Raw genomic sequence first — 13,684 nt, 5'->3', positions numbered from 1 at the left:
AGGGACTGCCCTCCCAGCGTCTAAAAGAACTGAGATTAGCTTGATCAGTCTATTATCTAAATCGCCTATTCTACTGATAGGATGCTTGGGGCACTCAGAGACAGAATGCTGGTTTTCCTTGCCACCTGGCGATGCCACTTTAGTGCCAACAAAACTGTCCAGCTCTTTTATTAGCTAAGATGCCACACATGCCCAGATTGGGTGCCAAGCCCTGGAGGTTCTCTAGGGCCTCTCCACCCTGTCATCACACCCGTGAGTCTGAGATTGACTGCAGGCACTCATGGAAGCAGTGTGATGGCCACGATCGTGTAAAAGGAAGGTGCCAAATCAGAAGGCGCGGACTCCTATCTCTCCCGGATGAGGACTCTCAGGACTCTCATCACTCCGATCAACCAGTTCTCCGCCCTAACTGGCCACCGGGGCCATTGTCTTCTGACACAGCCTGGCCAGGAGCCCTGCCATCTGCAGGAGGGAGTTCACACCTTCTGCTATTTTCATATGAGTGTATCCAATTTCCTGAAAAACAAAAGCAAATGTAAATCTGGTTAATAAAAGAGGGAGGGCTTGATGTTTTTTTTTCACTTGAACTAATAGTTTACTTAAAATTGATGCAATGAATCAAACTTCAGCTGGAACATGAACTTGAAGTTGTCATAAGTTATGCTTAAAGTTCACTTTATTTTTTTCTAAAAGGATGTTGATATTTCCCTCTAAGGTATTGTTTAGAAAATACCAAAAGAAAGAAAAAGAAAAAAAAAAAAGCCAGGCTTGGAGAAAATATTAAAATACTTATAAAACACATATCTGGGCAGCCCTGGTGGCACAGCGGTTTAGCGCTGCCTGCAGCCCAGGGTGTGATCCTGGAGTCCCGGGATCGAGTCCCACATCGGGCTCTCTGCATGGAGCCTGCTTCTCCTTCTGCCTGTGTCTCTGCCTCTCTCTCTCTCTCTCTCTCTCTCTCTGTGTCTCTCATGAATAAATAAATAAAATATTAAAAAAAAAATAAAACACATATCTGATAAAGGACTTGAAGGCAGAGTACATAAATAAGTCTCAGACCTCAATACCAAGAAAATGACCCAATCAAGAAATCGGTAGATTTGAACAGATGCTTTGTTAGAGATTACAGATGGCAGATCAGCACACGCAAATGTGCTCAACGCCATCAGTTAGTGGAAAATGCACGTTAAAGTCATGTTGAGATACTATGACACACCTATTAGAGATTAGAGTGGCTTTAAGAGACTCAACCAGCACCTGGTTGGTTTAGTTTGTTGAGCATCCAACTCTTGGTTTCCGCTTGGGCTCTGGGTCCTGAGATCAAGCCCTGAGTCAGGCTCTGTGCTCATGCAGAGTCTACTTGAGACTCTCTCCCTCTGCCCCGTGGCCCCAGCCCTGCTTTTTCTCTAAAATAAAATCTTAAAAAAAAAAGAATCAACTGAACATTCCAAGGGCTGTATAGGCTGTGGATCATCTGAAGTGCTCACAGGCTGCTGGGAGAAATGAAAAATACTACAACCACTTTAGAAATCAGTTTGGCAGTTTCTTATAAAGTTAAACGTACCCTGACCATCAGAACAAGCAATCCCACCTCCTGGGAAGTTTCCTAAGAAAAATAACTCATGTTCACCTGCACAGTAATTCACAATTGCAAATGTTTACAGTGGCCTTACTGATGGTCACCGGAACCCGCACACCCTGGTGTCCTTCAAGCGGTGAACACACACTGTGGTACACTGCTCAGCAACGAGACCACTGACAGATGCAACATGAACAAACCCGAAGTGCATTAAGCTAAGTGGAAGAAGCCAGACTCAAAAGGCTACCTTCTACTGGATTCCATGGTCATTCCCATATAACATTCTGAAAAATTCCATTCCCCCAAAGAGAAAACAGAGCGGGGGTTCCCAGCTGCTAGGGGAGGAGCTGACTGCCTACAAACGGGCACGTGTATCTGGAGGAGGAATTATAAACAACCGTTCAGACCTAGGTTGTGGCCTTTAAATGATAGAACTCTTTGGTCAACAGAAGGCACCGGAGAGGCTGCATTTTAATCTATGCAAATTATGCCTCAATTAACTGAGGGTAAACAGATTGATCTTGAATGAAGAGAGCCCCTTTAAGAAACCCAAGGCCACTGACTGGTACATCAGGCTTAAAGCAACTCCCAGTCCCAGGACATGAGCTGCCTGCCTCTGCTGTGGTTGGGACGCTCACTGAGCATCGTCCAGAGGCCAGGCCTGTGCACAAACAGAACAGAGCACAGCGTGGCCCACCTTCCCCAGAAGAACCACTGCTGTCCTCTCACTGACCTTGATAAACTCCAGTTTCAAGTACTCTGCCATTTGGAAGGTCTTACACACTCGAAAAATGTTGCCAATGATGTCTTCTGGCGAATAGCCCAGATGCCACAGGTGAGCAAGAATCTAGACAGAGAAGATCCGCTGGGTGACAAAGGGTAAGGGGGGGGGGGGGGACGCGGAGGGACACACGAGGTTGAAGCCACACCAGTCTTGGGCCTATCCCATGGCAGGGAGAGGACACCATCCTCAGCAACCCAGCCATCTTTTTTTTTTTTTTTTTTCTTTCAATATTTTATTATTCATTCATCAGAGACACAGAGAGGCAGAGACATAGAAGGAGAAGCAGGCTTCCTGCGAGGAGACCACTGTGGGACTTGATCCAGGACTCAGGATCAGGACCTGAGCCAAAGGCAGAGGTTCAACCACTGAGCCACCCAGGTGCCCCTCAACCCGGCCAGCTGATGGAGCTGCTGGGGGGCCACGGCCTGCAGACCTCCTGGGGATCACTGGAGTTTCCCAACAGGTAGAGATAGGATTGCAAATGTCTTATTTTTTACTTATTCAATTTTTTTAACAGTGGGCTTGAACTCAGGATCCCGAGATTAAGAGTCACACGTGCTACTGACTGAGGCGGTCAATAGACTGCACCCCAATGTCACAAATGTTTCAGAATTTATTGCTTGGTATTGCTTGGCGCCTGTGGAGGCTCAGTAGGTTAAGCATCTGACTCTTGGTTTCAGGTCAGGTCCTGACCTCAGGGCCATGGGACCAAGCCCTGTGTCAGGCTCCAAGCTCAGCAGAGTCTGCTTGTCCCTCTCCCTCTGCCCCTCCCCCTGCTCACTCATGCCCTCTCTTTCTCTCTCTCTCATAAAAAATAAAATAAAATCTTTAAAATGTATTGCATGGTCTACTATGGCACCCATGTGGCGTCTTAATCCAAGGCTCCTAAAAAGCTGTATTAATCATCTCAGTGAGTATGAGTGAAAAGGGAGACCATGTGTCTGCTGTGCTCTCTGAGCTGCCAGGCACGAGGCACACTCACTGCAGGCCTAGCCTCCACCAAATCTTCACTGGGGCTAGAGCAGAGTCCTCTCAGTCCCCGCCTGATTTGCCCCAGTTCCAACCCCACCCAGCCCACTCAGACTGCAGGGTATCACCTCTGCTCTGGCATCTCGGGGTGGATGCCGGGGGCACGGAAGCTGTGTTCATAAATCTGAAGGCTGCCCTCGGGCCAGGTGCCTGGGTCTCTGCCTTGGGCTCCTTGCCCTACCCTTTGGTAACTCATTACATCTCATCCTGCCCTAAATCTAGTCCACTTCTGGTCTAGTTTGGCGGGAGCAGGGGGGAGGAAAACCTGCTGGGATCAGACCAATGGCCTTAAATCACACCACTGCCACCCCTGTGGACCTGAGGGTAATCTGGACTGTGATGATGGCCCTTGTGATCTGCACATGGTGCCCGGCTCCACGGAGGCTGGAAGCCCTGGGTCCTGCCTCTCCTGGATGACCAGGCACCTCTGTGTCCCAGAAAGCCATTCCCACATTCCTCAGGGGGACGGAGAGTGAAGTCTCCCTCTGCAGGCAGACAGACTATGTCTCAGAAACGTAAGGAGTTGGACTGGTCTTTCCTCAGGTCTTGGGGGAACAGAGCTCCCTTGTGGAGGATATAATTATAGGACAGTGATGTGACTCTGAATTGCAGGTTGAGTGCTTGTCAATAGTGTGATTTAGAGTGAGGAATCCAGCTTCCCAGATTCAGCTTCCCCCCGCCCGGAATGCACCCAACTGCTAGTATCATTCTAAGAATCCAGTGGAGCAACCCTTGTGAGGGAAGCCCCAGCACAGAGACAGGCTCCTGCTGCTCTGCTACCGAAGCAAAGGCTCCTCCCGAGTCAGGGGAGGAGGGACACAAACCTTGTAGGCCTCATCAATGTTGGCATTCACGCAGTGCTGGATCATTTCTTTTACCAGAAGGGGGTGGGGCTCATCACAGACCTGAGCAAATGGGAAAAGAAGGCCAGTGAGGGGCTGCGGGGACCCACCTGAGGAGGAGCCCCGATTCACCCAAGTACCCAACTTCTCAGCGGGCTTTTCTCATCAAATTCTCCAGCAAACAGAACCAGGTTTGGAAACGCCCCAGTCACCACCAACTGAGTCACCAGAGTATGGCATCACCTTCCTCACTCCGGGGGCTGTGTATGTGGGGGAAGTTCTAACACCGTGGTTACAGATTTCCCAAGCACAAGGGGAGTGAACAGGGCCAACAGGAATCCTTTGCCTTATTAAGAGCCATTAGCTACACACCTTATTAGGTCACTTGGAGGATGGTGCGCCCAGAACCACTCAGAATCCACTGAAGACTGGGACCAGCCTCCCACCTGGAATAGAAACTATTCTTCTAGGGACAATGGTCCTCCACCTCAGCATGTCAGGGTGAAGAGGATCCTGGGGGTGTGCAGGTATCCCTGAGCCTGAGGCTGCCCCCCTGCCCCTCCCTCCACTGGCCTGGAGTCCACGCTCCACCCTCTACCTCAGGACCCACATTTAAAACTTTTTCCTCTTGGGACCCCTGGGTGGCTCAGTGGTTGGGCGTCTGCCTTCAACTCAGGGCATGAACCGGGATTGAGTCCCACATTGGACTTCCTGCGTGGAACTTGCTTCTCCCTCTGCCTGTGTCTTTGCCTCTCTCTGGGTCTCTCATGAATAAATAAATACAATAAAAAAAATAAATAAAACGTCTTCCTCTTCTTTTTGTTTAAAGTAGTCTCCATGCTGAGCTTGAACTCACAACCCTGAGATCAAGACCTAAAATCAAGAGTCAGTATTCTACTGACTGAACCACTCAGGAACCCCCTCTCATTTACTTTTATTTAAAGATTTTATTTATTTATTCATGAGAGACCAGAGAGAGAGAGAGAGAGAGAGAGAGGCGGAGACACAGGCAGAGGGAGAAGCAGGTTCCATGCAGGGAGCCCGATGTGGGACTCAATCCCGGGTCTCCAGGACCACGACCCGGGCCAAAGGCGGTGCTAAACCACTGAGCCACTCGGGCTGCCCTCATTTACTTTTAAAGGAAACCCTTTTGCTCTCTCCCACAGCCCCATGAGCCCTGGAACTTCTCTTCCTAGCTCAGTGAACTTCCCTCAGAAATCTTGCTTTCCAGAGACACCTGGGTGGCTCAGTGGTTGGGCGTCTGTCTTCAGCCTAGGGCGTGATCCCGGGGTCCTGGAATCAAGTCCCACATCAGGCTCCCTGCATGGAGCCTGCTTCTCCCTCTGCCTGTATCTCTGCCTCTCTCTCTCTCATGAATAAATAAATAAAAATCTATATTAAAAAAAATTCTGTTTTTCATAGCCCTAGAAGGTCTGCTCCAGGATGGCTCAGAACCTGAACTGTCTAGAGACTAAGCAAGTTCCCTGAGTGTCCTTGAAAACACATTCACCACCCGGGGCTAAATGGGCTTTCAACACCTCTGTCTCTCTCTCTCTCTCTCTCTCTCTCTCTCTTTTAAGATTTTATTTATTTATTCATGAAAGACACAGAGAGAGAGAGAGGCAGAGACACACGCAGAGAGAGAAGCAGGCTCCATGCAGGGAACCTGACACAGGACTCGATCCCGGGACTCCAGGATTACGCCCTGGGCCGAAGTCAGGCACCAAACCGCTGAGCCACCCAGGGATCCCCACAACACCGCTCTCATTACCCACAAACTGGCTAAGAAACAGATAGGGTCTGAATGTGTGGACAGCCCTACCCAGTTTTTACTCTCAAAGAAGGGGGAAACTGGGACATCTGGGTGGCTCAGCAGTTTGGCACCTGCCTTTGGCCCAGGGCGTGATCCTAGAGACCCGGGATCGAGTCCCATGTCAAGCTCCCTATGTGGAAGCTGGTTCTCCCTGTGCCTATGTCTCTGCCTCTCTCTCTCTCTTTGTGCCTCTCATGAATAAATAAATAAAATCTTTAATAAAAAAAAAAAGGGGACTAACTGATCTCCAAAATAGCCAAGTTGTTAGGATGGGGCAGCCAGTTGTCCACAGTATTCCCTGGAGAATAACCCTTGGCCAATGTGGGGAAAGTGGGAATCTCTGTCCCTCGGGCAACAGGAGCCTTGCACCCTCTCCAGCAGCAGGACAATCTCGGGGTGGGGGGTGGGACAGCGGGGTGTTGTGTCCTTGGCCACCAGATCAGAGAACATCGGGGTGGGGGGCCACTCCCAAGACCCTCCTGACTGCACAGGGCACACAAGGGTCCCAGCACAGCTGCAGGTCTGTCCAGGGGTTCCCAGTGCTGCCCACCGACCATCACTAACCCTGCTTTGCAGAACCACCTGGGGCCCATGGGCTCCTGTACCTTGAACACGTTCTCGCTGTTAATAAAGCCGAATCCTGAGAAAGTCGACTGCACGTTGTTGAGTGCCTGTGGACGAGCAAGCGTGCTTTGGGGGCGATGTTCAGTCCTGGCCTCCCCTCACCCCTGGAATCTGAGTAGAGCCTCCTCCTCCCAAGTCCCCAGTGAGCAGGGTCTCTGGTCTCTGCACCAGGACCATGCCCCACTTCCCCCCAGAACTGGGTGCCTGTGGCCTAGGGGGTATGCACCTGCCGCATGTCTCCCTGCGCCGTGAAGATGACAGCCTCCAGGCCATCATCGGTGTAGGGCACCTTTTCCTGCTCCAGGACAGTCAGCAGCCGGGCGAGAACCTGGGCGTCACTCAATTTCGTGTAGCGGAGGACTGCGCAGCGGGACTGAATGGGCTCTGATGGAGACACAAGGGTGGGGGTCCCCACAGAGGCCAGCACATCCCCAAGAGCCCTCCAGGACATGCTGGCCCCACGCTCCCTCCCCAGTGGGTGCTCAAGGCTGGTTTCAAAGCAGAAACAAGAGGCCCCGCCCAGCACTGCCCCAGATGGCCTTGGCTAGACACAGCTTCCAGAAGGGGAAGAGACCCTCCAGGATAGAGACACATGCCACAGCCCACAGCTGAGTCAAGGCTAGGCTTCTGCTCACTGTGTATGCTGGGTGTCAATACCCAGCGGGACCAGGATGAGCATGGGACATGTGGGTGGTTTCTGTAAGGCTACAGTCAAGGGAAGAGAACCACTAGAGAGGCAGATGCAGAATTCTGGAAGCTGCCCCTGTCCCTCACTTTAGACTATGACAACAGCTTCTCCAGGATCTCTCAGGCCCCATGTGGTCTCTCTGTGTTCCATCCTTTGTGCTCACACAGGCTTTCAAGGAATGCACTCCTGTAAGTTTATGTGCATTAAAGAAACCTGAGAGTCCTGAGAGTTAGCCTATTTCAATTTACCTGAAATCAGGAAGCTCTACTGAGGAACCATAATTACATATTTGGCTTATCAGCTCAGATAAGAGGAAGAGTGATAGGTTTGTATTTAAAAGCAATTAATATTCCAGCTAAAGTAGAAGCATCCTTTAGCGCATTTTTCTCTCGTGAGGAGCGTCAAAAGCTGAGTTCACAGAATTTACTATTTTTTAAGTAGTCCCTATACCCAAGGTGGGGTCTGAACTCACCACTCCAAGATCAAGAGCCACATGCTCTTCTGACTGACCCAGTCAGGCGCCCCAGAATTCACAGAATTTAAATGCATGTCAGAATAAAGCAGCATGGCCTTCCTCAGAACAAGAGTGTCTCTCTCTTCACTGAGTCCAGGACTGATGTTTGAGTTAAAAAATCAACTCTGGGAGCACCTGGGTGGCTCAGTCAGTTGGGTATCTGCCTTCAGCTCAGGTCATGATCCTGGGGTCCTGGGATCAAGCCCTGCATCCAGCTCCCTGCTCAGTGGGGGTCTACTTCTCCCTTTCCCTCTGCCTCCCTCCCCTCCCGGCTCATGCTGTCTCACTCTCATTAATTAATTAATTAATTAAATCTAAAAAAAAGAAAGAAAGAAAGAAAGAAAAATCAACTCTGCAGCAGGGCACTTGGCTGGCTCGGTCATGAGAACATGTGACTCTTGATCTCAAGGCTGTGAGTTTGAGCCATGCTGGGTGTAGAGATTACTCAGAAATAAATTTCTCCAGTGATTTCATTCATATATCTATTGTATCTGTTTAGAAATTTTAAAAAAAGGGGGATCCCTGGGTGGCGCAGAGGTTTGGCGCCTGCCTTTGGCCCAGGGCGCAATCCTGGAGACCCAGGATCGAGTCCCACGTCGGGCTCCCGGTGCATGGAGCCTGCTTCTCCCTCTGCCTGTGTCTCTGCCTCTCTCTCTCTCTCTGTGCCTATCATAAATAAAATAATAAAATAAAATAAAATAAATAAAATAAAATAAAATAAAATAAAATAAAATAAAATAAAATAATAAAATAAAATAATAAAATAGATAAAATAAAATAAAAAGAAATTAAAAAAAAAAAAAAAAAAACGGGACATCTGGGTGGCTCAGTGATTTAGCACTTGCCTTCAGCCCAGGGTGTGATCCTGGAGTCCTGGGATCAAGTCCCACATCAGCTCCCTGCATGGAACCTGCCTCTCTCTCTGCCTGTGTTTCTGCCAATCTCTCTATCTCTTATGAATAAATAAATAAAACTTAAAAAAATTAATTAAAAAAAAAGTCAGGATGCTGTTTGTATCAGCAAAATTGACAAGGGAGGGCCAGGGCTTTCTCTGCCCGCAGCAGTAGGCAGTGTCAAATCAGTAACCAAACTTGTGGATGCACAGCCCTATGTGAAATGCATTTGGGGAGGTCTCTAAATATGATGCTACTCCTGGCCTCAGAGTTGTTACCACCCTGGTGGTATCCTGAGGGTCGAGCATGTTCTCCTTCAACGCTGTATGTTCCCTACTAGCACCATACAGAACAGACTAAATGTTTGCTCAATGATGACTGAACAGGTTAATGAAGAGATGATGAGCATCTGACGCAGGTAGAAGGACACCTGCGTGAAGGAATCCTGGGGACATGGCAAGCCTGCTGAGGCTGGGAACCAGGACCGTGCAGTGTCGCATGGCTAGCCACAGGCTTAACTGCAGCTGTGCGGTGGCCTGGGTGAAGGGTAAGTCCGGGGGCTGAGCTTTAGCAGGGCGGGGTGATGTGAGAGAGCGGTGAGAAATGGTGAGGGAAATAAAGCAGACTGGGTTCTCAGTGCGTATCACAAAGGGAAGAAAGTGCAACCAGCAAGAAGCTGAGACAGGAGGGGGACAAATGGGTGAGGAAGCAGAGAGACTTCCAGGAAGCGAGGGACAGGCGCCAGGTCAGAGCAGATTGATGGGGAAGCCTTCACTGGTGAGGCAGTCCCTGGTGATGACAACACACCATGTGCTGATGGGAGTGTGTGCTAAGTGCTCAGAACACACCGGAAGTGCAAGAGCACGTCTGGAGCAAGTGAACCGTGACAGGATATCGAAATGTCATGTGTGCCTGTGATGGTGCAAGAGTCAGACAGACCTGGGGTTCCAGGCCCAGCCCTTCCACTTGCTGTGTGACTATGGGCAAACTACTCAACCTCTCTGGGCTCCAGTTTTCTCATCTTGAACGTGGAGCCAGTAACACCTTCATGTAGAATAATATAAGATTAAATGAAAGAGTTGATTCTGTAGTGTTCAGCCCATGGGAGGCAATCAAAAAGCCCCTACTCAAAAAAAAAAAAAAAAAAAAAAAAAAAGAAAAAAGAAAAGCCCCTACTCTTCTGTTGCCAAAGGGCCCATGTGAGCACCATGAGGGGATCCCGAGCCACCCAGGGGTGACCCTTACCTATGATTTTATCCGAAGCATTACAAGCAAGAGCAAAGCGAGTCGTTTTGGAGTAGATTTCCATGGTTCTCCTCAAGGCTTGCTGGGCTCCATCAGTCATGCTGAGAAGAAAACAACAGGGGGGCATTTTGCATCTGGGGCACAGGGTACACTGGAAACAAATCCCTCCCTAGAGAGCCTGGGCACCCTGAAGTCCAGACTGAGCATGCTTAGCTGCTCTCCAGGACCCCAGGTGGGTCTTCCACAGGCAGGCTGCATGCAGGTGGAACAGAGGGCAGAGGCCCTGCAGTCAGGCTGCCCCAGTTCGTCTCACAGAAACTCAACTTGTGAGATCTCAGGAAACTATCTGAGCTTGGAGGTGGGGAGGGTGGGCAGGGTGTAGATGGCAAAATGGGTAAAGGGGAGTGGGAAATAGAGGCTTCCAGCTTTGGAATCAATAAGTCACAGGTATGAGAGGTACAGCATTAGGGATGCCTGGGTGGCTCAGTCAGTTAAGCGTCTGACTTGCTTTCAGCTCACATCATGATCTCCAAGCGTCAGGCTCAGCACAGAGTCTGCTTGAGATTCTCCCTCTCCCTCTGCCTCTCCCCCAACTTGTGCATGTGCATTCTCTCTCTCTAAAACAAATAAGTAAAAATCTAAGAAAGAAAGAAACACTCCATAAATGTTAGCTGCAACATCACTATTATGTTCCAGTAAAACACAGTGGGCATACAGATGCCCATAGTGGTTAGTGGGCATCCACACTATAAAATATAATGTAGCAATTAAAGACTATGTTTGCAACAAGACTATAGTAACATGGAATGCTTTTTTACATTAAAAGAAAAAATAAGGATACAAAAATTATGTTATGATCTCAAGTATATGAAAATGCAAAGTGTAGAAAACAAGGAGACTAAACCAAGATATGAACAAAATTTTGTGTTTTCTTTTTTTAAGATATCTATTTTTCATTTGTTCATTCATTCATTCGTTCATTCATTCATTCATTCATGAGACACACACACAGAGTGAGAGGCAGAGACACACAGGCAGAGGGAGAAGCAGGCTCCTCGCAGGGAGCTGATGTGGGACTCAATCCCAGGACCTCAGGATCATGCCCTGGGCCGAAGGCGGATGCTCAACCACTCAGCCACCCAGGTGTCCCAAGCCACCCAGGCATCCCTGTATTTTCTTCATTTAACATCATCTCAAACTTCTCATTTATACCAGTGATGGTTGTACAACATTGTGGATGTACTAAATACCACCAAACTGAACACTTTGTTATTTAGAGAGAGCTAGCACGACTCGGGGCAGGGGCAGAGGAAGAGTCTTAAGCAGGCTCACTCCCAGTGTGAAGCTTGGAGCCTGATGGGGGGCTCGATCTCACAACCCTGAGATCATTTCCTGAGCAGAAATCAAGAGTCGGATGCTTAACCAGTTCTGTGCCACCCGGGTGCCCCTGAACTATACACTTTAAAATGGTTAAAATGGGGGTTGAGGAGTGTGCCTGGGTGGCACAGTCAGTTAAGCGTCAGCCTTTGGCTCAGGTAATCAGGATCCTGGGATCAAGCCCCATGTCCAGGTCCCTGCTCAGTAGAGAGTCTGCTCTTCCTCTGCCCCTCCCCACACTTTGTCTCTCTCTCAAAAAAATAAAATCTTTTTTAAAAAATGGGTTAAGGGCAGCCCTGGTGGCTCAGCGGTTTGGTGCCGCCTTCAGCCCAGGGTGTAATCCTGGAGACCCAGGATGGAGTCCCACATCGGGCTCCTTGCATGGAGCCTGCTTCTGCCTCTGCCTGTGTCTCTGCCTCTGCCTCTCTCTCTCTCTCTCTGGTCTCTCATGAATAAATAAATAAAATCTTAAAAAAAAAATGGGTTAAGATGGTAAATTTCATGTCATGCGTATTTTGCCAGAGTAAAAAATATATATAATTGAAATTATTCACGCGATACTGGAATAGACACAGTAACCAACATTGTCAGTCATCTTAGACAAATGCTTGTAAATTACTAGGTAAAGATAAGGTTTAAGGCTCAGGTGCTGTTAAATTGCTTTTTTGAAGATGTGATAAGCCAGTCTGCCACCAAAGTGCAAAGGTGAGAGAGCTTTTCCCTCCTGCTTTAATAAAGCCTGATAAGAGACAGAAATAAAGGTCAGTATGTACTTGGCAAAGCACTCTACCTGTCTGCCTCATCCAGGATGATGATCTTGTGCCGCCCTTTGGGAAGGGTGACTTTCTGCTGGGCAAACATCTTGATTTTGTTCCTCACAACATCGATGCCCCTGAAACAAGGCATAATTGTATGGTCACCTTCTGAGACAGATCCAGGTACCTTCAGGGGGTCTTCTCACCCGCAGGACACCACCATAGACACAGTTTTAGTGTTTAAGTTTTCTGGGCAACTCTCACTATTTATAAGGATTAACGTTTCAGGGATCCCTGGGTGGCTCAGCGGTTTAGTGCCTGCCTTTGGCCCAGGGTATGAACCTGGAGACCCAGGATCGAGTCCCACATCAGGCTCCCTGCGTGGAGCCTGATTCTCCTTCTGCCTGTGTCTCTGCCTCTCTCTCTCTCTGTGTGTGTCTCTCATGAATAAATAAATAAAATCTCTAAAAAAAAAATAAGGATTAACATTTCATTACTTTTATTCCTTCTTGGAGGTCTTCCAAAACACAAAGATAAAATTTACTTATTCCTTCTGATAGCATGAAAGTTCACCAGATCCCTTTCTGAGATACATCGCAGGGTCTCAGTGACCTTATTCTTCCTGTATCTTGAAACAAAATAGCAATGTCATCATCCTAATGACTATTTCCTTGTTTCTTATCAATTCCTTATCAATTATTCACAACTATGCTAAAAAAATAAGATGAAAGTCGTAAGAATACACAACATTGCCACACTTGCCTAGGATGGTGTGGTAGAGGGAAAACTGTCCCTACTGCCCCATCCTCCAATGTTTTGTGTCATTAGGGGTCTGCATTCTCTTTCTAGAAGACATAAAAGAAGTTCAAATACGCCATCTTTGTTATTTTTTAAAGCATTCACTAACCGCAGCTGAAAACTCAAAACTTTTTCATTTTCCACCCACAAAAGATGGAAACAAATGACAGAGAATATTCCACATTATTGGACACATCAAAAAATAACCACAGAGAGACAAAGAGCAGCACTCTGGACACTAACAAGGACAGTGAAACTGACCACAGTCAGCCTCAGACTATGTGCTTCTCCAATGCCAAAATCACGGGTGAATTTTTTCAAACTTTAGCATCAAGAAGTGAATAAGACAGATCTAAGGACAAAGAATAAGTATGTTTTCATCCAGTTAGTCACTCAAGAAGAAGGACTTCATTCCCCAATATATCTTCTGACATGAACGTGGACCATCCTGTTTTGCTAATACATGTGACTATTCTCTCATCTTTTAAGATGCTTGCTTGTCCACCAACATTTACAGGGTAGCTGGCAGTGATCAAAAGCTAAAGGCAGGTATGTATACAAATGGGATTGGAAGTAAAGAGATGGAAAAACAAAATTATTGTATTGATCATTATAATGGGTGTTCATCAAATTAAGTTGGAACTATTTTACCATTATGGGCCATTCTCTCAAAATTATGAGCCACTGGTTCTTAGAAGTAGTGAGTTTGGGGGCACTTCGGTGGCTCAGTCAGTTAAGAACTC

The 13,684-nt window shown here is 47.9% G+C and overlaps 1 protein-coding gene across 5 annotated transcripts in view; it reads right to left on the bottom strand.

Moving 5' to 3' along the window:
- Window positions 1-138: 138 nt before the first annotated feature.
- RFC2 (replication factor C subunit 2) overlaps window positions 139-13,684 on the bottom strand; it is a 38,620-nt gene continuing 25,074 nt past the window's right edge. For 2 of the 5 annotated variants that reach the window (XM_038539077.1, XM_038539078.1), the window contains 7 exons: window positions 12,179-12,280; window positions 10,012-10,112; window positions 6,898-7,055; window positions 6,653-6,718; window positions 4,217-4,297; window positions 2,313-2,426; window positions 139-516 (listed from right to left, as the gene is read on the bottom strand). In XM_038539077.1, coding sequence (XP_038395005.1) covers window positions 406-516; window positions 2,313-2,426; window positions 4,217-4,297; window positions 6,653-6,718; window positions 6,898-7,055; window positions 10,012-10,112; window positions 12,179-12,280 — 733 coding nt within the window. In that variant the 3' untranslated portion in view covers window positions 139-405. The remainder of the gene's footprint in view (window positions 517-2,312; window positions 2,427-4,216; window positions 4,298-6,652; window positions 6,719-6,897; window positions 7,056-10,011; window positions 10,113-12,178; window positions 12,281-13,684) is intronic. The other 3 variants (XM_038539079.1, XM_038539080.1, XM_038539081.1) reach the window with 2 other exon arrangements.

The sequence above is a fragment of the Canis lupus genome, chromosome 6 (genome assembly GCF_011100685.1).
Source record: "Canis lupus familiaris isolate Mischka breed German Shepherd chromosome 6, alternate assembly UU_Cfam_GSD_1.0, whole genome shotgun sequence".
Lineage (NCBI taxonomy): Eukaryota > Metazoa > Chordata > Mammalia > Carnivora > Canidae > Canis > Canis lupus.
The sequence above is the reverse complement of the archived record's forward strand: the minus strand, read 5'-3'. Positions and strand labels throughout refer to the sequence as shown.